This window comes from Heloderma suspectum, chromosome 6, assembly GCF_057233095.1.
Source record: "Heloderma suspectum isolate Gila_16-S chromosome 6, 16-S_ref, whole genome shotgun sequence".
Taxonomy (NCBI): domain Eukaryota; kingdom Metazoa; phylum Chordata; class Lepidosauria; order Squamata; family Helodermatidae; genus Heloderma; species Heloderma suspectum.
The window spans coordinates 9646212-9671031 of NC_139463.1; the positions used below are offsets into that span (position 1 = coordinate 9646212).

General features: G+C 46.8%; 1 protein-coding gene across 1 annotated transcript in view; it reads left to right on the top strand.

The window, feature by feature from the left end:
- The window catches only part of GRIK4 (glutamate ionotropic receptor kainate type subunit 4), a 445828-nt gene that overhangs the window by 393982 nt on the left and 27026 nt on the right, over positions 1-24820 (top strand). Inside the window, exons 15-16 of the mRNA XM_084807214.1 lie at positions 8170-8283; positions 19658-19767. Coding sequence (XP_084663340.1) covers positions 8170-8283; positions 19658-19767 — 224 coding nt within the window. The remainder of the gene's footprint in view (positions 1-8169; positions 8284-19657; positions 19768-24820) is intronic.

Consider the following 24820-nt stretch of genomic DNA (forward strand, 5'->3'; position numbering starts at 1 on the left):
CCTTCTTGACTCTGCTTCTGGACTGTATAACGTATCTGGTTGCCTACCTGTGTTTTGACCTTTGCCTGCTATCTTGACCACTCCTGCCTTAGCCTGAACATATTGGGCTGAAATCTGTGTGCTAGAACCTGTGCCTGCTTGATTACTTTGCTTCTTGGTTGCCCCCCTTCACTCAGGGTCTGCTGCAGCCAATGCAGGACAGGCATTGATCTAGCTTAAAGCTAAAGTCTCACTTAAATCATCTAAGCTAGAAGCCATCTCCATATCTTGCAGCACTGAGTTCCTTAAGTGAATTATGCACTGTCGTGTGAAGAAATCCATCCTTTGGTCTGCATTGAACGATGAAGCTCATGCTTCTTTTTTGAAGACACGTGTGCCCTGTGGCATAGATATGATATGTGCCAAAGGTATACAACACATTTGGGTTTTTTTCCCCCCAATACCGGATGTGAATTGTAGAGCCATACTTCTCTAAGAGATGGATTAACATCATGTAATTCTCCTATTCCTTTCTCCCTTATCTTCATGATGTCAGAATATGCTCCAAGTCCCTTTGACTCAAATCATGAGAAAGAACCTTCAGTCTTCTATCAGCTCTAGACTCAGGTAAAATCTCCTTTCCGACCCCACCAGGTGTTTGGGGCTAGTTTAACTTGGCAGGAATTACCTGAACAGCTGGAGAGGCAGGAAGAGAACAACAGCCCTGGGATGGTGCTGAGCAAGTAGGAGTCTTGCTTAGCAGAGGCTTTCTCCCACCGAGTTGCAGGCTGCCGTCTTAAGCCATCGTTGGGCACCATTCATCACCATTAGAGTCAGAACGAACTTCATTTGTTGCTGTGGCAGGATCATCTGCTGAGAGGGACTCAGTCCTCGCATCTTAACTTTCGGTGTGTTCACCTGCTGAGCCTGTGGAACTCAGCTTTAGTCTCTGCAGTTAATAACAGGCTTGCTTCAATGCAGGCATCTTCTGAGCACGTATCCCAAACCAGAGACAGCATCAACATTTAACGACAGCCAAGGCGGTTCATGCTTTTAATTTCAGACAGCAGTCTGTCAGGGGGCCCTCTGATGCTGAGAGTATTTTGTTCTAATGTAAGCTGTCTTCTGCCTGGGAAGCATCTAGAGGTACTGATGCTAGTATACTGCACTTTGTCTGTCTTGAAATGTCTCACTTCCCCTTTTTTTCCTAATTAAAAGAGGAAATTTGTAGCAAGAAACTATAAGCTAGTAAAGGTAAGAACATACATAGGTAGCGGCCCATCAGTCAGGAGAAGAGAAGTACAGACATTCTATTTCAGCTAGGACCACTCCGGACCATTGAGAGCCAACTTTTTGCACCATCTCTGGACCGTACAGAACCAACTCTTAGCATTATCTCTTGAGCATAATTGTTGGCATGGCCGACGTGTGTAAGATGTTGGAGAAGAAGGTCTGCAGAAAGTTGTTTTTTAAAAAAATTGCTTATGACTGTTGCTAACTGAAGCTCAAGAAACAAGATGGAGTCAAGGAGTTGTGCAACTGCTCCTCCAGGAGGAGTTTGATCGGATCTAGGACAGGACAAGCCCTGAAACCCCACACATTTGGCCTGCGATCCATCAAAAATCCCATCTTGTCAAAATTCTATTTGAACTTCTACAGTCTAAAGCAGGGGTAGGCAATCTGGTGCCCTCCAGATGTTTTCAACTACAACTCCCATCAGCCCCAGCCAGGGTGGCCAATAGTAAAGCATTTTAGGAGTTGTCCAAAACATCTGGAGGGCACCAGGTTGCATAGGGGCAAAACTGAAGCCTTGTGCCTGGCGACAGTGAGGACTGGGCTTCCAGTTGTTGTGCGAGATCTGCGGCTGCCAGCTTATCAGGAAGCCAAATGGGGCGCCTGCCCTTAATTGAGGAGCAAACATCCTAGACCTTTGCCTCCCTGCCCATGGATTCCATGCACTCGAACTGTCCGTGGGTTTGAATCTCACCCATGGGAAATGTATGGGGCTTAAGAAGTGCCTAAATTTGGCAGGACTTGGTTCTGTTAACAGCAGGAGTTTAATCCATCAGAGCAAACCATCCAATCATGGTTCATCTGCTGGATTCTACCTGTGTGCTTCTTTAACGAATTTCATACCTTCCAGAAGACACACAGACATTCAGCAGCTGCGAATGGTCATAATCCTATGATTGGGGGGGGGGGTTGAGCTACACAAATTGAGGAGGGGACCTTCCAGCTTTAATACTTATGCAGACATTTTGACCCTGTGGAACAATCATTTCTCACCAGGAGGAGAAAAACCTGTTTTTTTGGCTTATGCACTCAGGGGCTAGATGAAAGTGTGCTTGTGATTTCTTTGTGTGGATTCTCAATGCATAGATGCTCTTGTTTCTTTGTTGCTGGGGCCGATGATTAAAAATAAGTTTTTTTTATCTGCACCGTCAGAGGCAGGGCTGCCTTCTGGGATTCATATACGCCTCCTTAGTGCACAGGAGGTCTAAGCAGGATTTAGTGTGACACCAAGACTTCATAACCTGGAGGGAGGGGGAAGCTTTTCAGAATTTTGGGTGGGGGAATTTCTACTGTTTCTCCAGCTTAACTTAGGCTGATATACCAACTACGCCCTTATCTGGACAGATAGCCTAGCTACAGTTATCCATGCTCTGATAACCTCTTGTATGGATTACTGCAATGCATTATACGTGGGCTGCCTTTGAAAATGGTCCAGAAACTTCAGCTGGTCCAAAATAGGGCAGCAACATTGTTAACAGGGACTGGCCAACAAGATCACATCACGCCAGTACTTTTCCAGCTGCACTGGCTGCCAGTCCATTTCTGGACCTGATTCAAAGAGCTGGTAATAACATTCAAAGCCCTAAATATGGCTTGGGTCCAGGTTATCTGAAGGATCGCCTCCTCCCAGATGTGCCTGCCTGGACCCTAAGATCATCTTCAGAGGTCCTTCTCCGGCAGCCCCTGCCAAAGGAAGTGAGGTGGGTGGCTACCAGGAAGAGGGCCTTTTCCGCTGTGGCACCCCAGCTATGGAATGAGGTTTGTAGAGAGGTTCGCCTGGCACCTACGTTGCACTTCGTTTGGCACTGGGTGAATACCTTTTTATTTTCCCAGTATTTTAACACTTTAGCTTCCTACCCTTTTAGCTCTGTTTTAAATCTGTATTGTAAATATCTGCATTGCTGCTAGGTTTTATTCTGGTTGTACTGTTATACTGTGGTTTTAAGCTTCCATATTTTATACTGTTTTATGCTGCACATTGTGGTTTTAATTTCTGTGAACTGCCCATGGAGCTTTGGCTATTGGGCAATATAGAAATGAAATAAATAAAATTGACTGTTTTCCGCTTGTGAATGCAGGATCAAATACATGGCTTTGCACCCAGTTTTGAACCACAGCCAGGACTGGCATTCTAGGGAAGAGTTTGGCAGCTGGTTACATCTTCAGAGGGCCCCGAATAGGGCCTTAATGTGTTAAAGGGCCATCAGAAGCCATGTTTTTCATACATACTGTTTGTGCTTCAAGGGAAAACATATGGAATGAACTGGAATAGAACTAGGGATCAGATCAAGGAGGAAGCCTCTGCCCTGATCCTGGATATATTGGTAGCTTCATGCAGGGCCAGAGTCCAGGGTAGGCATGGTCCGGCATCTGCCAAGGGCCCACACCCCAGCAGGGGCCCACTGAGGAGAGCTCCCTGGCATCGCTCTTCCTGTTCACCATGGCAGCCTGCACGTTCCCCTGCCTCTCGCTCTGGCCCAGGCAATGGAAGTGGTGGAAAGGGGAGCAGCAGATGCCATGGCCCTCCTGTGCACTGGCTCTCTGCCTGTCAAGCAAGGAAGTGGTTGCAGTGATGAGGATGGGGCGCAATTGCAGCTAGTGGTGACAATGGCCGTGAGAAGGTCCACTCACTGGGGGAGGGGAGCCTGTTTAGGGTGTCTTGCCCAGGGGCCTTCAAAAGCCTGCAGCCAGCACTGCCTGCATCCACACACACAATCACCTGCCTTTTACCGGGTTAGGCTATTTGCATGAAAGCGGGTGGCTCCGATTTCGGCGGGGCTGAGAATCCGCTTTTGCTTTCAGTCAGAACTCTAATGGAGCTATCCAAGATGCTGAATCCATTCCGGGCATAGGATTCATCACTTTGGATAGCGCCTTTAGAGTTCCGGAGGGCTCTGACTGAAACCCAGAATGAATTCACAGACCCACCGAAATCGGAGCCACCAGCCACCACTGGCTATTTGTCCATCTAGCCCAGTATTACCAACTCTGACTGGCAGCAACTCTCCAAGATCTCTGGCAGAGAAATGTCCTTCCCATTACCTGCTACCTCTTAACTGGAAATGCCAGCGACATGAGACCCATATGTTCTACTGCTGTGCTATGGCCCCTCAAAAGTGTTCTCTTCTTCGGGGCCAGTCTAAGACAAGATGGTATCCTCCCACCCATTCCACATACCAGGAATGCAGAATATCTTTCAGCCCAAGGGCCACATTCCAGTGGTAAAAGGGGTGGGGCTAAAATTCCAGTCTATTTTAGCTTAAACCTCTTCCTGCCAGAGGAAGGAACCTTACTTCCTGCCAGTAACTCAGCCTTAGGAGAAGCATTTCAACCTTTTTTTGTGGGGGGGGGGGAGTCCACAAAAACCAGGAAACCACCAAATAGTGCTTGGGGGAAAGAGGAGGGGGGCAAGGAAACAGGGCGTGGCCTCCTGGAGAACCCCTGAGGGCCAGATGGGAACACCAGGGGGAAGTTTCTGAACCACTGCCACTTACAAAAGCCGACTGGAGTCAGTGGAATGGCAGTTGAATTTTAGTTCAATGCCACTAATGAAACAGCGTCTTCCACTGCACCTGGGGCAGCAGGCAGGCTCGCTTAGGGATATAGGGCAGGCTGTGTGGCACACCCTCAAACATATTACTGTCATTCCCTGGCATCTGTTGCTTCACTCTACCTAATGGTAGGGCTGTCCCTGCACTTCTCTCTTGGCAAAGCCCCCTTTTCGTCTATTAAACATTCAAGAATACAGCTGGTGGTCATCCGAGAGCCTCAAGTTTGTTTGAAATACTTATATCCTGTCTTCCTGTCTCAGATGGGACCCTCAAAGTGGTTAATGACTATGATTAAAAAATGTAACATTAAAATAACACACCTTCCAAAATAGTAAGATCAAAGCCACACCAAAACTAACTAGCAGCTGTACTGTAACAGTGGAAGTGAAAAAGAGAAAGCCAACAGGCGCACCCGGATCGAATGCTCACTTGTTTTAGCCTGCTGTTTTGAAGGCAGGTGATGGTGGGGGAGGCAACCGAATCTCCCAGGTAAAGAATTCCACAAGCTGGGGGCCACTACTGAGGATGCCCTGTCACGCGTACCCACCTGCCACACCCAAGACCATGGTGGGATTGAAAGCAGCAGCTCCCCTCATGATCCAAGTGTGCTGATAGGTTTGTAGGGAAGGAGGCCCGAAAATGTCCAGGCCCCAAACCATTCAGAGCTGTAAAGCTCAACATGTGGAAGGGGGTTCTATAGTTGCCCCCCTCCCTTTGGTACAAATTTTAGAAAAAGCTCAAATCAGCTTTGCTTAGCTGAATGGTGAAATATTGCTGCCTTCTTGACCACGTGCTAGCCTCAGAGATGCCCAGCTTTTTCTTTCCAGTCTATTTTTTTATATTTTACTCTCCTAGGAGGGCAATAAAGGAGATGTTCCCACAAGCCAACACGTTCTCTTTTCCTCCTCCTGCTGTTTATAGCTGTCTCACACAGACTCGCTTTTTATAAGCAGGTGAAGGTTTCTGCAGTCTTCTGTCAGAAAGAGATTGATTAAGTCCGTTTTATTTTTATTTTATTTTGAACAATCGTACCACAGCAGCAGGATTGGGCCTCCAACGTGGCAAGATGCACGTGCAACATCCCAGTCACACCATGTTTACAAGTTGGGTTATGAATCCTGGGTGATAAATCCCCCATTTATTGTCTCTGTGAGTCTTTCTCCGGCACAGAGCCAACGCAGCCTGGGGATATAAAGTGCAAGAGAGTGCATTTGCAGGCCATTTTCAGAAGTGGTACAGGCGCCTCAGCACTTGCAAGCAGTGCCAGCGTGTGAGGGAGACAGCACGGTGCTATTCAGTCCTTCCTTTGAACAGAAAGAAGAGCAAGTCAAAGGCATTAAAAAAAAGACCAATAATAATAAGAATCATATTTAAAATTAAAAGCCTTATCTGGGTTACATGATTGTTAAATTGGAAAGTGCTTTTAAAAAATTAATTTGCGTTGTAAAAGTGACAGCTCTCTTATTTCTCATCAAGAGTACAACATCTCCACCTCCGTTTGAGGGTGAACGGAGGGGAGAGGCACCTCATTTCTTCGCGACTGCTTCTGCGGTGTCCTTTTTAGCTGAAAGTGTGGGTGGCAGCGGCAGTGGCGCCTTCCCCTCCAAAATGTACGCTGCCGCCCCAAGGAAAAGAATCACATTTCTCCTGCAATGACATACTGTGCTTTGAGTCCTGGGAAGATGTGATACCCCTGGAATGGAAAAGCTTCCTTGAGGAAAGAGACTTGGCCATCCCGCAACAGGTATTTTCACATGTACATGCACTACAGCAGGGGTGGGCAAGTTCAGGAGGTCCGGGGGGCATTTTTGCCCCCCCCGGACCCCCCCCATGTGGCATACTCCACAGAGCACCACACAGTCTATAGGGTACCTTGAAAAAAACAGAAAAAGGGGACGTGTGCTGCCAAACTTCGGTTTCTCCATTTACTTTCCAAGCTAAATGTCACCATTTTGTTGCTCTGTAGTAGCTATGAAGCATCACAACGGCCAAATTCATAACCACTGTATGGACACCATTTTCAATACACACACAGATGTAGGTATATATTTGGGGGCAGCAGAGGGTGAGAGTAGGTGGCTCTTCTGATGTTCGTAGTCTGAGGGAAGAGTCAGCGGGTGCTGAAGTAACATCTTGGGGGTGAAGACCTTACTGTCTACTGGGATTCCTCTTCCACTGGAGCCTCTACTGGGGTCACTGCTTTGGAGAGAGACGGCCTCCTCAGGATCCTCAGGGACTCAATAGTCTCCAGCCTCAGGCGGCTCTCTTCTAAGGGGGGGATCCCAGTCCATGATAGTGGGTGGTCTTGAGTGAGTCACTATCTCTCAGTTTAACCCATCTCGTGATTTCCCTGTCATATATATATACGTGAAGGAAGTCTCCTCCTGTATTTACCTACCTGGACATTAAGGTCATCATCTGAGGCCCTTCTCCAGGAGCCCCTGCCAAATGAGGTGAGGCAGGTGGCTACAAGAGAGAGGGCCTTTTCCAGGGTGGCAGCCCCGTTTGTGGAATGCTCTCCTCAGAGAGACTCACCTGGCACCTATGTTGTGGTCTTCACCAAGTGGAGAACTTCTTATTCTCCCAAGCATTTTAAGAACTGTTTTTTAGTGCTTTTAGTGCTCTATTCTGCTACTGGTTTTAATTTGGTTTTATGATGCATTGGTTTTATTCTTTGCTGCCAGTTTTATCTTATTCTGTGCTGTTTTTATTTCTGTTTTAATGTTTGCACTGTATGTTTTTATTGTATTGTATGTTTATTGGGTGGTTTAAAAGTACAGTTAGTAGGAGGCGCAATCCTATGCATGTTTAGACAGAAAAAAGTCCTACAGCTCCCAGCATTCGCCAGCCATCGCTGCTGGCTAGGGAATGCTGGGAGTTGTAGGACTTATTTCTAGGAAAACATGCATAGGATTGTGCTCTCAGTAAGTAAATAAATAGGCAGGCAAATACCTTTTTATTCAAATTGGCCTTTGGTGTGTAAGTGGGTCTGTTGGGTTGGACGTTGTTTTTATTCTGTTATTGTTGTGTTTTCAATGGTGTTTTCATGCAGTTGTTTTATTATTGTTTTAATCAAGTTCTGTTTATGATTGTAAGCTGCCTTGAGTGCCATTTTTATTGGCAGAAAGGTGGGGCACAAATCAAATAAATATTTGTCGATACTACAAAGAACAAATTGCATTTGTAATGAATTCCCCCCTTGCTTCCTGCTAAGCCAAACCTCTGAGTGAGAAACTCTTTCAAGGTCAGCCACTACATCATGATCCTTCGCCAGCTTCCCCAGCTGCCCAGGCTCCACTTGGGGGAAAGTTATTGATCTTCTCTGTGTTCCTTTTTTTTTTTTTAGAAAGCTGATTTGGCAGTGGCTGGCCTGACCATTACAGCCGAGCGGGAGAAGGTGATTGATTTCTCCAAACCATTCATGACTCTGGGAATTAGCATTCTCTACCGAGTTCACATGGTAAGATGTGACCCATGAAAGAAACCAGCATATAAACACTCTGGGTGAGGGAGGGAACAATCATGAATGACTCCTAGAAATATTTTTCTTCTCTTTATTTAAAGGCAAACATGCCAGAGGTGGCTAGAGTAGAGCATTTCCTGGGCAAAGAAAGATTTGGTCAATAGACGGGTCAAATATAGTCAGATATTACCAAGGATGGTCAAGTATTTTTAAAGCATGAACATTATGAGATGGTACCTCCACTATTTTTTTAAGATAGCTGTTCTTTTCAAACAATAGCTTTAACTCTTTTTTTAATGTAATGAATTGTTTGTTTTATTGCATATTGATTCTGCCCTTCCAATCGATGGTGTGCATAGTTTTCTCTCATTTATCTTCTCAACAGTCCTGTGAGGTAGGTTAGGCTGTGAGTTTGTGACTGGACCAATGAACTTTGTGGCTGAATGAGGATTTGAACCTGGGTCTCCCTGGCATTGTGATGGATAATTGTTGACATTTGTGTTTGGAGGTGCCTGCAGCCCTCATAGGTGGCTAGTGGGAGAGGCTTTGCACCTTGGAGAGCTCCTTGAGAGTTCTGACTGGTTCTGACTGAAACCTGGAGCGGATCCACTGCCCCGCTGACATCGGAGCCACCAGCCTCCGCTGCTTTCCTACGCAGCTAGGTTTGGCCCTGACTGCTGCAGACCTAGAGGGCTGGCTGTTCCCACTCTAACATATAACGCCATCATGTGGGCATGCACACCCTGTGGCCCTCAGCCTCGGTTCAAAAGCTCTCTGCAAGTTGAGATGTCTGGCAAGAGTGCTCTGCCCTTTCCCCAGCAGCCCAATGAGCAGGGAGGAAATGGGGGAGAGCAGTTCAACAACAAATTAGTACAACAACTTCCAGGTTCAGTCCAGGTTCAGAGGCAGCAAGTGCTGAACAGCAGGTGCTGGGAAGCGACAGTGGTTGAGTACTCTTCCCTTTGTGGCCTGCCTGGGGGCTTCCCATGATCATCTGGTTAGCCACTGCAGGAAACAGCGTGCTCAACTTAGAAGGAGCTTGGTCTGAGAAGAGGGGAAGTACTAGTTCCCCTCTACTCAGCACTGGTTAGGCCTCATCTTAAGTACTGTGTCCAGTTCTGGGCACCACATTTTAAGAAGGATGCAGACAAGCTGGAGAGGGGTCAGAGGAGGGCAACAAAGATGATCAGGGGACTGGAAACAAGGCCCTGTGGAGAGAGACGGAAAGAACTGGGCATGTTTAGCTGTGAGAAGAGAAGACTGAGGGGAGATATGAGAGTGCTCTTCATCAAGGACTCGAAAGGTTGTCACAGAGAGGAAGGCCAGAATCTCTTCTCGATCATCCCAGAAGGCAGGACACGGAATAATGGGCTGAAGTGACAGGAAGCCAGATTCCAGCTGAACATCAGGAAAAACTTCCTGACTGTTAGAGCAATACAACCAATGACCTAGGGAGGTGGTGGGCTCTCCCACACTGGTGGCGTTCAAGACGAGGCTGGACAGCCATCTGTCAGGGATGCTCCGACTTGGATTCCTGCAATGAGCAGGGGGTTGGACTCGATGGCCTTGTAGGCCCCTTCCAACCCTACTCTTCTATGATTCTATGATGTGTCCAGGCAGTTCTTATTAGCCATAGTCATGGAAAGGAAGGGAACCTCCAGGTTCAAGGGCAGTCTGTCTCAAAGTACTGGTGCTGGGGACAAACAGGGCAGGGCTATTGCCTTTCCTGTCCAGTTTGTGGGCTTTCTGGGGGCATCTGGCTGTCCACTGTGGGAAACAGGATGCTGGACCTTTGGTCAGATCCAGCGGGGCACCAGGTTAAGACTTCCCTCTGCTCCCAGGCATTTGACAGCATGTGGTGGAACGTTTATGTCAATTGTTTTATCAGGTCCCAGTATCTTCTTGTAACTGTTTTTTAGCTGTATAAATTGTTTTTAAAACATAATTGGACATAATATCTGGAGAGATGGAAAGAACTTGGCATGTTTTAGCCTTGAGAAGAGAAGACTGAGAGGAGATAGGATAGCGCTCTTCAAGGACTTGAAAGGTTGTCACAGAGAGGAAGGCCGGGATCTCTTCTCGATCATCCCAGAGTGCAGGACACGGAATAATGGGCTCAAGGTACAGGAAGACAGGTTTCGGCTGAACATCAGGAAAAACTTCCTGACTGTTAAAGCAATAAGGCCGTGGAAACAATGACCTGGGGAGGTGGTGGGCTCTCCCACACTGGAGGCATTCATGATGAAGCTGGACAGCCATTTGCCAGGGATGCTTTGACTTGGATTCCTGCATTGAGCAGGAGGTTGGACTTGATGGTCTTATAGGCCCCTTCCAACCCTACTATTCCATGATTCTATATGTTAAAGATTTTATATTATGTTTTTATTGTCATGTATTTGCGGTTTGTAACTTTTGTGAACCACCCAAAAAGCTTTGGCTATTGGGCAGTATAGAAATGAAATAAATTACATGAAACGTAACGTAAGAAGAGCCACGCTTGATCGATCCAAAGGCCCACGTAGCCTAGCATTCTGTACATTACCTGGCAGCCAGCACTCACTCTGGACTATGGCTATGTCTTAGCCTGGCCTGGCCATCTGCCCTCTCTAAATCCTTCTGCAGTACCAGGTGTACAAAATATTCTTTGTCAGACACACAATGTTTTGATACTAATCCTGTCTTTTCCCCCAGACCGAGCTCCACCTAGGTGAGAAAAGATGCTAGAAATTTCCTGGCTCAGGAAAACAAAAATCAATACTAAAAAGGCAAGCTTACTTTGAACAAGAAAAGTCAGGGTGTTGTTTTTTTTAAAGGCAGAAAGCAAACAGATGCTTGTAGGTACAATCCAGCTCTCTGCTATAGTCTTGAAGGGTTTTCTTCTTTTGGCCCTGTTGTACTGCCCCGCTGGTTGGACATAGACTTGTGGGTCAATAAAGCCTGAGCAACTTGGGCTCTGGTCTTTGTGGTCAGGGAAACAGCAGAGGCCTCCCCTGTTCTTGGGCTTCCTCTTGCCATCGAAAACAGCTGTGCTCCCAAGCCTGCGTGTGGAACAACATTGCATGATCCCAGCAGGTTTCATCTTATTTCGACACCATTTTGCCTGACTTCCTTCATTGCATTTCTATGGCAGGAAAGATGACACCTATTGAATATCTGCCTGGTATGCAGCTGTTAATGGGAAATAGTCTCAGTCAGGAAAAGGTGGCAACTCACAAGCAGAAAGCAGATGAATGGCAGAAAAGTGACTGCAGAGCTGTGTGCCAAGCCTAGGATACTGTGTTACCTGCAGTGCTGGAAACCATCCTTAAATGGATCTGTGGGATTTGGCTGTTGTAGGTAGCTAAGCTGTACGGTCCATCAGCTCAGCAGAGCCCCTGCTTTGCATGCAGAAGGTCCCTGGTTCAATCCCCAGCATCTCCAGGTAGGGCAAGGAAAGAATCCTGCCTGAAACCCTGGAAAGCCACTGCTGCCAGTCAGCGTCGACAATACTGGGCTAGATGGACCAAGGGTTTGACTCAGTGCAAGGCAGCTTCTTATGTTCTTATGGTGTATTTGTGCCTGGATTCTATCCCTTTAGACTGCAGGGGATGGAACTGAATGCTCCCCCCGTAAAAAGCTTTGTTCACATAGAAAAAAAAAAGTGTTTTCTACACAGAGAAATAGGCATGTCAGAGCAATCCTCAACGGATTCAAATGAGTTCAGATTTCTATGAATCTGGCCTGCGGATTCGAGAGTAGACCAGCTTTGCGGACCATTTTTTTTACTTTGGGGGAAAATTTGTGCTAATTCATTTTAACACTAAGTGTGCATTAGCACTAATGCGCATTAGCGCAAGCGGAATGCAATTCTGCTAAAAAGATTCCGATTCCATCGATGAGCAGACAATGGAATGAAAGATGCCTGACAATCCATGAAACACAGACGGAATGGATTTAACAAAATCTGTACACCGTTACCCAGAAAAAACAAGTACCTGACATGGTTCAGAATAGGCAGCGATGTGCTGCATGCCTCTGCTGATCATATAGCTTGGCCTTTAGTTGAACAAGTGGATCCAAATGGACAAATGAAGCTGTCTTGTACTGAGTCAATGCACTGGTCTTTCCGTCCTGTTGCTCTGGCTGCTGTTGGCGGCTGTCGAGATTTTTGTGGGGAAGGTGGCCTTTCTCTACCATGCTGGCCAGGATCATTTTCAACTGGACCGGCTGGGGACCTGATCCTGGGACCTTCTGCATTCAGGACACTGAACTACAACCCAACTCTTTCTTTGTGCTCCAGTTTCTTTCCTTCTCAACACACAGAAGCAAAAACATGATCTCTCAGTCCTTTCTGAGGTTGATCAATGGAGAAAGAAAAAAGCACCAGCCAACAGGAAAGTTCTTGTGTTTCAGAAGATTCCAGTTGGATGGTGTTTTTTTTTCTTTTTTCTTTAATAAACCTCCAAAGGGATCGTGTTCTGCTACTTTCGCCTGGGCAAAACTGACTCGAAGTCATTAGTGTTTCCCAAGAGTCACGGAGTCCAGGATATTATTTGTACTAAAGAAGTTTGGAATGGAACACTGTCTGAACCTGCTCTGCATCCCAATATGTTCTCCATATGTTCTGTGGGCAATAAGAATACACTTTTGATTTCCCATCCGTTCAACAGCAACATAAACAAAGCACTAAAACAATTATATCATATTTTCAGCCTCTGCCCTTGCAATATCCAAGGCTGGTAAAGACTCAGCCTTCCTTACCAATACAAACAAGGCTTCAGCGTCTCTCTTTCTCAGTGGAGACTCTCTCACTGCCAAGAATAAACAAGTAATTAAAATCTACTTAAAATTCTGTTTCCTCTGGTACGTGTAGAATCAAGGATCAATGAGTGAGCTCATCAGGAAGGTTCCAGTATTTTCCCATGCTTTACAATTTACCCCATGTGTATCCCAAAGGCTCAGGAGCAGCGGACTTAAGGTTATCCCAACCTTGCAACAACCATGTGAGGTTGGTTAGGTTGAGAGATGGTGAGTTGCCCAAGGTCATGCACTGAACATCATGGCTGATCAGGGAGTAGAACCTTATACCTTTCCCAATGCGAGAATGGTGGCTTTTGCTGGGAATACATAGCCCAGACTTTATTGTTTCCTTGCACCCCATGAAGGTATTTGTACCATGAGACTGAGAGATGCAGCTTGCATTCTTCAGGCTGGATGGGAGAGAAAGAGAGAGAGAGAGAGAATGAATGAATGAATTCATTCATTCATTCTCTGTGCCTTGTAGTTTCGCAGGTTGGGGAAATGTTTCTTGATGTTTTCTTCCACCTCACTGAAAGGGACCATAGGTGATGCTGTCTGCTCTCACTCAGAGACCTTGGAGGTGAAATTGAGAACACCAACTTTGTGCTCCCCTGATATCTTGGACTGAAACTGCTATCAGTGGCCATGCTGGTTTGGAATGATGGGAGTTGCAGTCCAACACGTCTTGAGGGCACCAGGTTGGGAACAGCTGGTGTATACCTTTCCTTCTCTCTTCTCCTCAATACCTCCCCAAATGCCAGTTCTCCTATCTCAGAGTCCCGCTATTGGTTTTGGAGAAGGATCTTGTCGCTTCGCATTAAGCATAAGAGCAGTGTGGCAATTAGCTCATTAAACCAGTAAATATTTATTTAACAATGGAAGGCCTGATAACTAATTACACCAGTCTTCCTTTAAGGTTTTGGTTTGCACAGCAGATGAAGACCGTGCCAAAGGCCCATCTGCTCTTCTCCTTGCCTCTCCCCGTCACATTTCAGCATGGAAAACTGCAGCTGACATTGCGTTAATCTACAGTTTCCATCAGACGTTTCCTAACAAATAACTACAAATAAATTTCCTGCCTGCCCAGCCGCCATCTCTCCATCTCCACCCCCTCCAAACTCTAATGACATTTTTATTTTATTTTCTGTATAGCTGTGGTTCCCCATCATTTCTTTTTCCTGCTACCTTCCTCCCCAGCCTCCCCACCCATCCACCATTCCACACAAGTCAGTCTTATTGCAAGTAACCAAATATGGCAGGTTTAAATAGGCCTGTAATTTTTCTCAATTTCGGTTGTTGTGATTTAATCAAGTATGGATTTCTGACACCGGGGCTCTAATGGGGTATCTGGCTTTCAAACTGCTGAGAGAGCACAGCACCCATTTTATGCCCCCCCCCCATCTCTTTCAAACTTTTGGAATGGGATGGAGTGGAGTGACTGGATTTGGAGCTTGGACTGGCAAGTTTGTCCTGTGCCTATATTTTCAACAATGAGTTGATGAGAGGGAAAATTTTTAAAAATGAAGTAGTAGTCCTCAGCATTTGTAACATACAGCATGCCTCTTTTAAACAGTGTATTCTCTAATGCTTTTGCTCATCTTCTCATTGAACACTTACTTCCATTCAACAAATTCTTTAACTCCTCCATGAGGCCTGATCTGCACATGCAACAGGCCATAGTGGGAATGAGCCAGTAGAGTTCAGAAGTGCTAGGATGGACTGTAGCATTTTAGATTTTAGGTCCCAGGGCATAGTCTGAAGGCACTTGAGACAGCCACCTTGCTGAAGCTAAGCAAGTTTGGGTCTGGTCAGTGCTTGGATTCCTGCATTGAGCAGGGGGTTGGACTCAATGGCCTTGTAGGCCCCTTCCAACCCTACTATTCTATGATTCTATGATTGGAGGGGAGACCACCTGGGAACCCCATGTAGCCACCTTGAGTTCCATGATGGAAGAAAGGTGGGATATAAATGCAAGAAGAAGAAGAAGAAGATTGCCAGTGGTTTAGGGTAGGGGTGTCACATTATTGCATCTCCCTTGTGCAGAAAGCTCCCCATGAGTAGAAAACTAGCACATCAGGGAGAGGGTTGAGCTAGATAGAGCCCTTCTGTCTGATTGACAGGGGTTTTTACATAATAGGAATTTATTTTTCATGTTGGGGAATGCACAAATGGCAGCTACACCACCAGCAGTCTGAAGTGGTGCTGCTGACCACTCTACCATTTCAGGGTTCTACCACCACAGTCAACTTAGATAGTGTCATTCTATCATTTGGGCAGTAGGTGGCACCAGACTTAATTTCATGTGGCATGGAACACTAGGAATGGCGGAGAATTCTGCCACGGATTTCAGTGAGGCGGAATGCACTGGCATTCGGCCCCTCGAAACCCCTGGCAGAACGGCCTCCCCCCCCGCCCCCCTGTGGATTCCCCCCCGGGACGAAGCTTACCTGGGGTGGATGTTCCGGCAGCGGCGGCTCCGGCAGCAGCGGCTGGTCTTTCGACTGGCTACCGCAGCCACCATTTGCGTCTGCTGTTTGCCGTGATAGGCTACGTAAGTATTTACGTAGCCTATCACGGCAAGCAAAAAAAACAACAACAAACGCGTACGCAAATGGCAGCAGCTACGGTGGCTGCCATTTGCGTTCCCTTTTTTTCGCTGTTTTAGCCTACGTAAATATTTACGTAAGCTATTACAGCAAAAAAAAGGGGGAACGCAAATAGCATAGTAGGCGCTATTTGCGTTCCCTTTTTTTCCCGCCGTAATAGCCTATGTAAATATTTACACAGGATAAAATGGCGAAAAATAGGGAATGCAAATGGCAGCCGCCGTAGCCGCTGCCACTTGTGTATGCGGTTTTTTGGGGGGGGCTGCCGTGATAGGCTACGTAAATACTTACGTAGCCTATCACGGCAGCCTGGCTGGACGCAAATGGTGGCCACTATGGCGGCCACCATTTGCGTCCACAGCAGCCTGTCCACAGCCGGAACTCCGGCTGTGGACGGCCCTGGCCTGCTGCTCTGCAGAATGGAGCCGGCTGGGCAGGATTCCGGGGGGAAGGACCGGATTGCCTCCCCCCCCCCCCGTCGAGGATTCCGGGGGGAGGGACAGAGCGCTTCTCCCCACACCGCGAATCACATCCGCGAAAGGGTGACTTTCGTACATCCCTATGGAACACGCGCACACACAGGTGGGGTGGCACAGAGAAAGAGAGAGGGAGGTCTATGCAATGCCCTCCCTCAGATATGGCTCCTCTGACTTTTCCTGTGGGTCAATGGCTGTTCATAGGGAAATGCTGCCCCACCTTCCATGACACTGGTGCATGTGCACACCAGGCTTGAGAGAGGATTGAAAGTGTGTGTGTGTGTGTGTGTGTGTGTGTGTTGTGGAGGGAGAAGAAGCTTGTATTGCTCTTTAAAGAAGAATTTGTACCCCCTCTCCTGCCTTATGGGTCCATGAGAACGTTAGCAGAGTAACACCTGACCTACCCCTTTTCTTGTTTTTCCAGACTTTATCCCTCTTCAGGCATTCACAAAATGCAAGCATGTTCTCCACCCCCAACCTCCCCATGTCGACAAAAGAAAGGTTGAATCTTGAGCAATCAGGGTTCCTGATCCCATGGAGTACTATAACCATGTTCCCCACCATATCCGACCTTTCCCGTCAACACAGGGAGGCCAGGGGCAGTGAGGACACAGCATGCATCCCTGTCTTCTCTACATGCTTACATTTTCTGAACACCTGAAGAAGGTTCTTGTCTTCCAGAAAGAGAATGCCTGGTCCTTCTCCAGAAAGCAAAGCAGTGGCATATCCTCATATAATTTCATTGGACATGATCCTCCTTTAAGAGGGAAAATGGGGGATCTTTTCCTGTACACAAAGTCTGTATGACCGCAAAGGAGACCCATCTCCCCAAATAGCCCACACAGAGGAAACAAAGGCTTGTGTGCCAGTCAATCCATCATTTATTGCGCAGTCAGAGATGCCTGTGATCTTGGTTTGAAGGCTGCTGATTCTGGGCTGTTATCCTGAACTGACAATCCTTAATTACATGAGCAGGGAATCCCAGTTTTATTAATTCCACCTCCTACATCCCTTGTCCGCTTTTGCAAGCCACCATGTACTTGGGATGAATGTCACCCCCATTCTTTCCTTCCTCTACCCCAACATACACATGCCCCCAACCTGGGACAACTAGATGAGACACGTGGCATTGAGTTAACTGGGGCGGCAGATTTATTTAACTCTAGCATAACAAGATCTGCAGCCATCCTAACACAGTGCAAGACACTACTCAGAATGTAGGAGCTGCCTCGCAACTATCCCTCTCTCCCCGCTCCTGCAGCCCTTTCCCCATCCACCCTAAAATCAGTTCACGAGGGCTCCTTAGGGGTGGGGTGGGGGTTGGAAGGGAGTGAGGGGGAGAAGGGAAATTGCCCCCCTCCCAACTACACTGATGGTTCTTCTTCCATCAACAGAGCAGCAGCATTGGATCGGGCCCAGTGTGATTACTACCCCTTTCCCCATCTGGCCACACCTCTTCAGGTTCACTCCCGTCCCCTGCCCCCTACAATTCTGGGTGGGTAAGTCATGTTGGCTCTTCATGGGTTCCTTAGCCACTCTGCCAGGTTCCAGAGCCCTGAGTGACAAGTCTCAGGAAACCCCCATCACCTTAAAGGTACCTCAGAGAGAGCTCACCACTGTTGTACCTGTCTGTGTGACTTTCCTGTACAGCCCTGCTGTTGCGACCAGGGAATGTACCTATTTATTAAGGGCCACCTGGCATTAATTGCCCTGCCCCACAAGGCAGTCAGTGTAGAGTAGGCAAAAATCCCCATCACCCAGTGTCAATCTGGCTGGCGAGTAAAAATGTCCCACTCGGCCCATATGCAACCAGCTCTTCCTACGGTTCAATCACTGGGTGGGCACGAAGACTGGCTTCCAAGAAGGGCCAAATTGGGGTGGGACGCACTCAAATTGCCTCTTCTGGCACGCGTATACCAAAGCCTCATCCCCATCCCCATCCAGGGCCAGTCACAAGGCCAACCTCATCTGAACCCGTCTGAGTCACACAGAAGGATTTCTGCATGATCAAAAGCAATGCCCACGCAGCTGTTTATATAGTCACTTAATCCAGAATGAAAGTTACTCAGATTGAATTTCCAGTCTTAAGGCCTGGCAGTGTGAATTCCATGATATGTAAAGCTGTTTTGCATTATTTCCAAAGGCCAACAGGAAATGTAACAGAGATTGGGGTGACAAGAAACTTTGTCCAAAATTCCTCTCACTTACTTGAGTTCTTTGTGTCCTAAACTGCCTTCTTTGCCTAATTCAAACCATTTGCATAATGATCAGTCATGGGAATAACAATTGGGTCCATATTTTTAGACAGCACTTTGGTTTAATAGATGCAGTTGCACCATGCTATAATGACGTTGTACCAATTAATCTGTATGGCTTGGCTAACATGACATAAAATCCATAGTTCTTTGGGCCAGTGGGGAAAATGATCCATGGAAACATTATGCCTGCATGCTTTAGGGCATAAGCCATCTTCCAACTAACACAGGTCAGGAGAAAACATACCATAGGAGTTAACCACTACTGACTGGAACTTCCAAGCACCTTCAACTGGGAGCAGGTTCCCCCCCCACACACACACACACTCACATTTTCAGATAGATTTTCTGGGCCATTCCTCTGTCCACAGATCCTGTCTTGGAGCAGCATTGCCACCAAACAGATGTGATGCTTTTGCAAATTACCTTTAGTTTTTAGAAAGCGTAGTGTTGGTACTCATGGGTCGCCACACTTATTCCCCCCCCCCATATATCACCATGGAATGGATGCCAGTAGCATCATGGATGCAACAGGGATGTAGCTAGCTCACCTTGTCCTCCCTGGCACTAAGTTCCATCATGCTCCATCTAGCCATTTGATCACTTCCAGAGGAGGAAGCTGACTCCTGGTGAGGAAACCCTTGTCCTTGGCAAATGCTTCTTTCCCTTCTTTTTTCAAGGAGCAAATTTGCCAGCAGAATGTTGAAGTTCAGTAAAGGAGATTCCCAGGAAGATAGAAAAGCCAAATAGAGAGAGAGGATTCAGAGGGTGAGCGGAAATGGAAGGGGATGGATGCCAAAGGGTCCCAGGGCATGGTCTGAAGGCCCATGAGGCAGCCACCTTGCTGAAGCTAAGCAGGCCTGGGTCTGGTCAGGGCTTGGAGGGGAGGCCGCCCGGGAACCACATGTAGCCACCTTGAGTTCCATGATGGAAGCAAAGTGGGATATAAATGTGATAAATAAAATAAATTAATAAATGGGGAGACTGACCCTGGGCCTTCATGGATGGCTGGACCTGTTCCCATAGATTTATCGTAAAGGATGCTTTGAGATGGAGCTGCTGCCCTTTCTTCTCCCCACATCGTTTTCTAGGATGTTTGCTGACCACCAACCACAAAGCTGTTTGCCTGCATCAGCATCACCCCCCAGCAACTGTTCTCTGTGATGCATGCGCTCTCTAACTTTGCAGAACAGAGGCTTGTTTTAAAATATACATATATGTTCTTCTTCTTTCCCTTTCCTCTCTTCTGTCTTAGGGGCGCAAGCCTGGCTATTTCTCTTTCCTGGATCCTTTTTCTCCTGGTGTCTGGCTCTTCATGTTACTTGCCTACCTCGCTGTGAGCTGCGTCCTCTTCTTGGTGGCCAGGTACCCTTAATTTTTCATTCTTCCATCCCTTTCCCCTATCCTCACAGTGCCACCTACTGTCAGCGTCAAAGAACTGCATAGAGAAATCCAATGCGGAGCCAAGTGTCCGTTGCTGATGGCGGGAGATGTTTATGTGGATATTTTGGAGAAGCTAGTAAAAGAAGTAGCTTCAAGAGCATTGAAACAGTCCATAAAATCAGAATTATAGTTGAAAGAGAAGGGAGCAAAGGGTGGGTACAGCGCCTTGCTACCTACTGTAGGAACCTGGGTACCTGCTTTATACTGAGTCAGGCCATGGGTCCATCTAGTGCAGTGTTGTCAACACTGACTGGCAGCAGCTCTCCAGGGTTTCAGGCAGGATTCTTCCTAGCCCTGTCTGGAGATGCTGGGGATCGAACCTACGACCTTCTGCATACAAAGCAGGTGTTCTACCACTGTGCAACAGCCCCTCCCTGTGACATCCTGTCCTGAAGGCAGTTCATGATGTCCAGCAATAGAGGTGGGCTGAAGGTAGACTGTGGTTCAGCTTGGAGGATCACTGGCTGATTTTTGGTGGATCGCGCAGCACCGGCTGATCACTTGGATTCTTGCAATGAATGCTGGACCAGGTGGAACTTGGCCTAACCCAGGAAGGCACTGGTTATGTTCAGTGCTGGTTCCAGGTTTTTCAGGGCCCTTGGGTAAGACACCCTCAATGGGCTCCCTCCCTCAGTGCACCTGCCTTCTCATCACCATTGTCACCAGCTGCTTTTGCTCATCCTCTTTCTCACTGTTGCTTTTACTTGCTTGTTTGATAGGCAGAGAGCCAGTGAGCGAGCAGGCTGCAGCATCTCCTGCTCCCCCTTCTCACCACCACCGCTGTCTGGGCTACAGCAAGAGGCAGATGAACAAGCAGATTGCAATGATGAAGGGGAGGAGCAACTTGTCAGTGGGCCCCTGCTGGGGTGTGGGCCCTCGGCAGGTGCCCAACCATGCCAACCCTTGACACCAGTCCCAGTTAAGTTATTGAGCAAGAGCCCAAACTCAGGGTCACTGAACACAAATTTGATGCACCTTAACTGGTAAGCGATCCTGAATATGCACTCTTGCTTTGTAAACTTAAAATGCATCGGTAGATCACCACAGGGATGCTAGTAGACTATGCAAGACTTGACCTACAATGGGTGAAAAAACAGCATAAGCAGAGGGAATCTTTCCTGCATCTAATGCATTGTTCTGGCCAAGATATAACTGTCTGCCTTTGCTGTAAAAGGCGTATGCCAAAACTGCCTTGTTGCACACGCTGGAAGCACGCGCAACTGAAAAGGCGGTAAAATAGATCCATAGGATTTGGTTTGTATTTGGGCTGGATTGGCACTGGCCAAACAGAAGAGCATTAAACCTCATGAGGGGAAACGTGAAGATTAGCACCCACAAAGTGCAAACAGACAGCACATTGTTCTGTTTGAGCATGAAATCCATTGCGGAAAACCAGAGTTAGGCTCAAACTAGCCACTATGAAAACCAGCAAAAATGGAAGGTGGTATTGCAGAGAGAACACATATTTACTGAGGCAGGGGCTGTGGGGGGAGGAGGGGTAAAGCAAGGTTTTTGCCAAAAACTCAAATGGGGTTTGCACTTTGGTTTGCAAAAGTATCAGAGCCTTCTGAAAGCATCAAACTGAAATAATCAAACAAGCCTTTTAAGTCCTCTCTGGAAAACTATTCTGCAAACAAAGCAAGCATCCCATCTGATCTCTGTCTCACCTCATGTTTGCGCAAACAAACAAAATCTGGATTGGGAACTTCTGTGTTTACCTGATCTTGGATCACGTGTGAAAAAAAGATGCCAAGATGAACTTTAAGAAAGCATTTACTTACTTACTTACTACATTTCTATACCGCCCAATAGCTGAAGCTCTCTGGGCAGTTCACAACAATGAAAACCATAAAATACAACATAAGATACAAAAGTTTAAAAGTTTAAAACTACAGTATAATATAAAAGTAAAAACCAAAATAAAACCTAGCAGCAATGCAAAGATTTAAAATACAGTAGCATATTTAAAACAACAGAAACTGAAAGACTAAAATGCCTGGGAATATTTTTTTTTAAGTCTCTACTTGGTGCCAGAAAGAGCACAACGTAGGTGCCAGGTGAGCCTCTCTGGGAAGCTCATTCCACAGCTGGGGTGCCACAACAGAAAAGGCCCTCTTCTTAGTAGCCACCCACTCACTTCCTTTGGTGGGGGCTCCTGGAGAAGGAGCCCTGAAGATGATCTTAAGGTCTGGGCAGGTACATATGGGAGGAGACAATTTAAAAGCTTCCAATATAATTGAAGTGTGGAATTAACACACCTAACAGCCCAGTCCTACATCCCACTTCATAGTGGCCTTGGAGCTTATGAGAATTCCACTAGCCAAAGCAAAGGGCACCCAGCTTCATTGTGGCAAAGGGGCAGAGGGATAAGATGCGACTTCAGCTGTTGAAGCAGGTCTTAATTAACAGCAGGTTTTAATTAACAGCATTGGATCAGGGCCTCATGTCCAACAAATTCACACTGGAATGGGTGGGACCATGGCTCATTGGTAGAGCACTTCCTTTGCATGCAGATGGTCCCAGGTTCGATCGTCGGCATCTCCAAGTAGGGCTGGAAAAACTCCTCCCTGAAATCCTGGAGCTGCTGCCAGTCAGTGTTGACAATACTGGGCTAGGTAGACCAATGGTGTGACTCAGTAGAAGGCAGCTTCCTAGGTTCCAATAAATAGATCTATCGATGGCTATGAGGTTATGACTGCTATCCTAAGAACACTTACTGGGAGGGACAGAACTCAGTGGAATTTATTTCCAAGTAAATATGCATAAAACTTATTCCTTTGTTTATGTATTTGTTAAATTTATATCCTGCCTTTCTTCCAAGGAGCCCAAGGCAGCATATGTGGTCCTCCTCCTCTCCATTTTATCCTCACAACAACCCTGTGAGGTATGTTAGGCTGAGAGTCAGCGACTGGCCCAAAGTCATCCAGGGAGCTTCATGACCGAGCAGAGACTAGAACCAGGAATTCCCAAGTTCTAGTCCTACACTCTAACCACTACACCACATTGGCTCTCCAGTCTACACATCAGAGTAAATCTCCTAAGGATCACCTGTCCAAGGGGCCATCTGCATGACACCACTTTCAACATTCACTCCATTGTAACTCTGCAGCATTGCAGCAGTGAATCAGCTTCTGCTGCGGTATGCACACGATTTACCGTGGACTTCTCCAGTAGAAAAATTTACTGTGCCCTGACACATGGCCGTTAAAGCGAAGTAAACTGCGGCAGTCACGCTATTCTTTTTCTTTTTACCATTATATGTAAATGCGCAGCTGTGCAGCCACGGGGGCTGGGGGTGCAACACTTCGGGTTTTAGCAGCTGTTTTGTATTTTAGGGGTTCTTTTGTATCTGTCCGTCCCTCTTTGGTAAGATGTGGGTAGTCTGCTCCTTCGTTACCATGCCAACTGTTTGGCATGGTAACTCTTGCGATGGTTTGCGCATGCAAAGGGGTGTGCCCACATGTGAGGTATGTGCCCAGCCAGCATTCCAAAATGGATACCTCCTTTGCAGCTGCAAAGGAACAGGGAAGAGTGAAAAGGCATCACAGAGTGACGCAACCACTAAGCATGCCTACCCCACGCCCACCGCAAACTGCAAAGTCAGTTCAAGGAAGAGATGGACAGCTCAGCAACTGCAGGAAACCCGCAGCAAGCTAAAAAAATCGCAGCAAAACACCTCTGCAGAAATCCGCATTTTCACTGTGAAAACCACGGTTATGCTGCGAAGTGGCGACTGCTTCGTACATCCCGAAGGTCCTCGGATCACAGCAGCCCGGAGTAAATGGCTCATCTAGATGGGGCCCAAGTGATCTGTCCTTTCGAAGATTATTGTCTGGTTTAATTTCTGAAAACAGAACAAATACAGACTTAACCTCAAATTAATTAAAATAGAGCATGGACAAAACATTCCATCTTTTCTTGAACTACCACACTGTTACTAAGCGCACTTATAGCCTCATCCTAATCATGTTTATTTGGAAGTTAGGCCCAAATGAATTCATTGGAATTTATTTCCTTGATAAGTGTGCTTTCTAGAAGTAAGGAAATCAATGGGGTTTCTTTAACCTAAAAACAACAACAACCTGTGTTTAAGTCCAAAGTGCCATGTAGATGGAGCCCAAAGCTTCAGATCTGCAAATCACAGCTATATGTTCCTTCAAGGCTTTTTGCGGATTTTGTTGAAGTCTTGCTAGATGTTTGTTCAGTCATTTTCTCAAGACATTGATGTACACAGAGTTGTCAAGGTTTCACTTGCATTATCTCTTGCTTCTGGTTAAAACAGAACTTTCTGTCACCTGAGCTCTTTGTAGTCTAAAAGCTGGACTTCTCAAATGTTCTAACTGCATCCCTTAAGTGTACGAAAGAGGCACCCGAGATTTCACACCATTTGCAGGTGCGGTAATAATGCTACCGAGCTGCAGTACTATTACTAAAATGGAAGTGTGCCGTCCCTTGGGGGTCTCTTGGTGCAGTGGAAGCTGTCGAATTCATGGGCTAGTAATGGTTTGCAGCATCACACAGCATTTAAAACTATTTGATAACATAGCCCAGGCCTGTCTACTCTGAGAGACGGCTTCTCTTGACACATTTTCTAATGGTGTTGGCACTGATTCGTATTGCAGAGGAGACAGGGGCTTCAGATATCACCCAGTTAATGTCACATGGATCAGGTGTTTCTAGCTGAGAGCCGTGATGCCTGGTCCCATGTGTTTGTCAAAGCAGTTCAGACAGACGGTGTGTGTTTTTTTAAATATGGAAAAAAAGGGCAAACCTCTCTTCTGCCAAAAAAGAAAGATGCTTGGGCGATGAAGAAATCCTCTTGGCGTTGCAGAAGGGCAGGCAGAGAGGAAGCTGCCATGTAAAATTCCATGCTTTTAAACAATCTCTCTCTATTTCTGAACCACTTTCAACCACAGTTATCTAAGGGTCACAAAGTTGAGCCCTCCTCCTTCTTGAGGCTGGTTTTATTAACAGC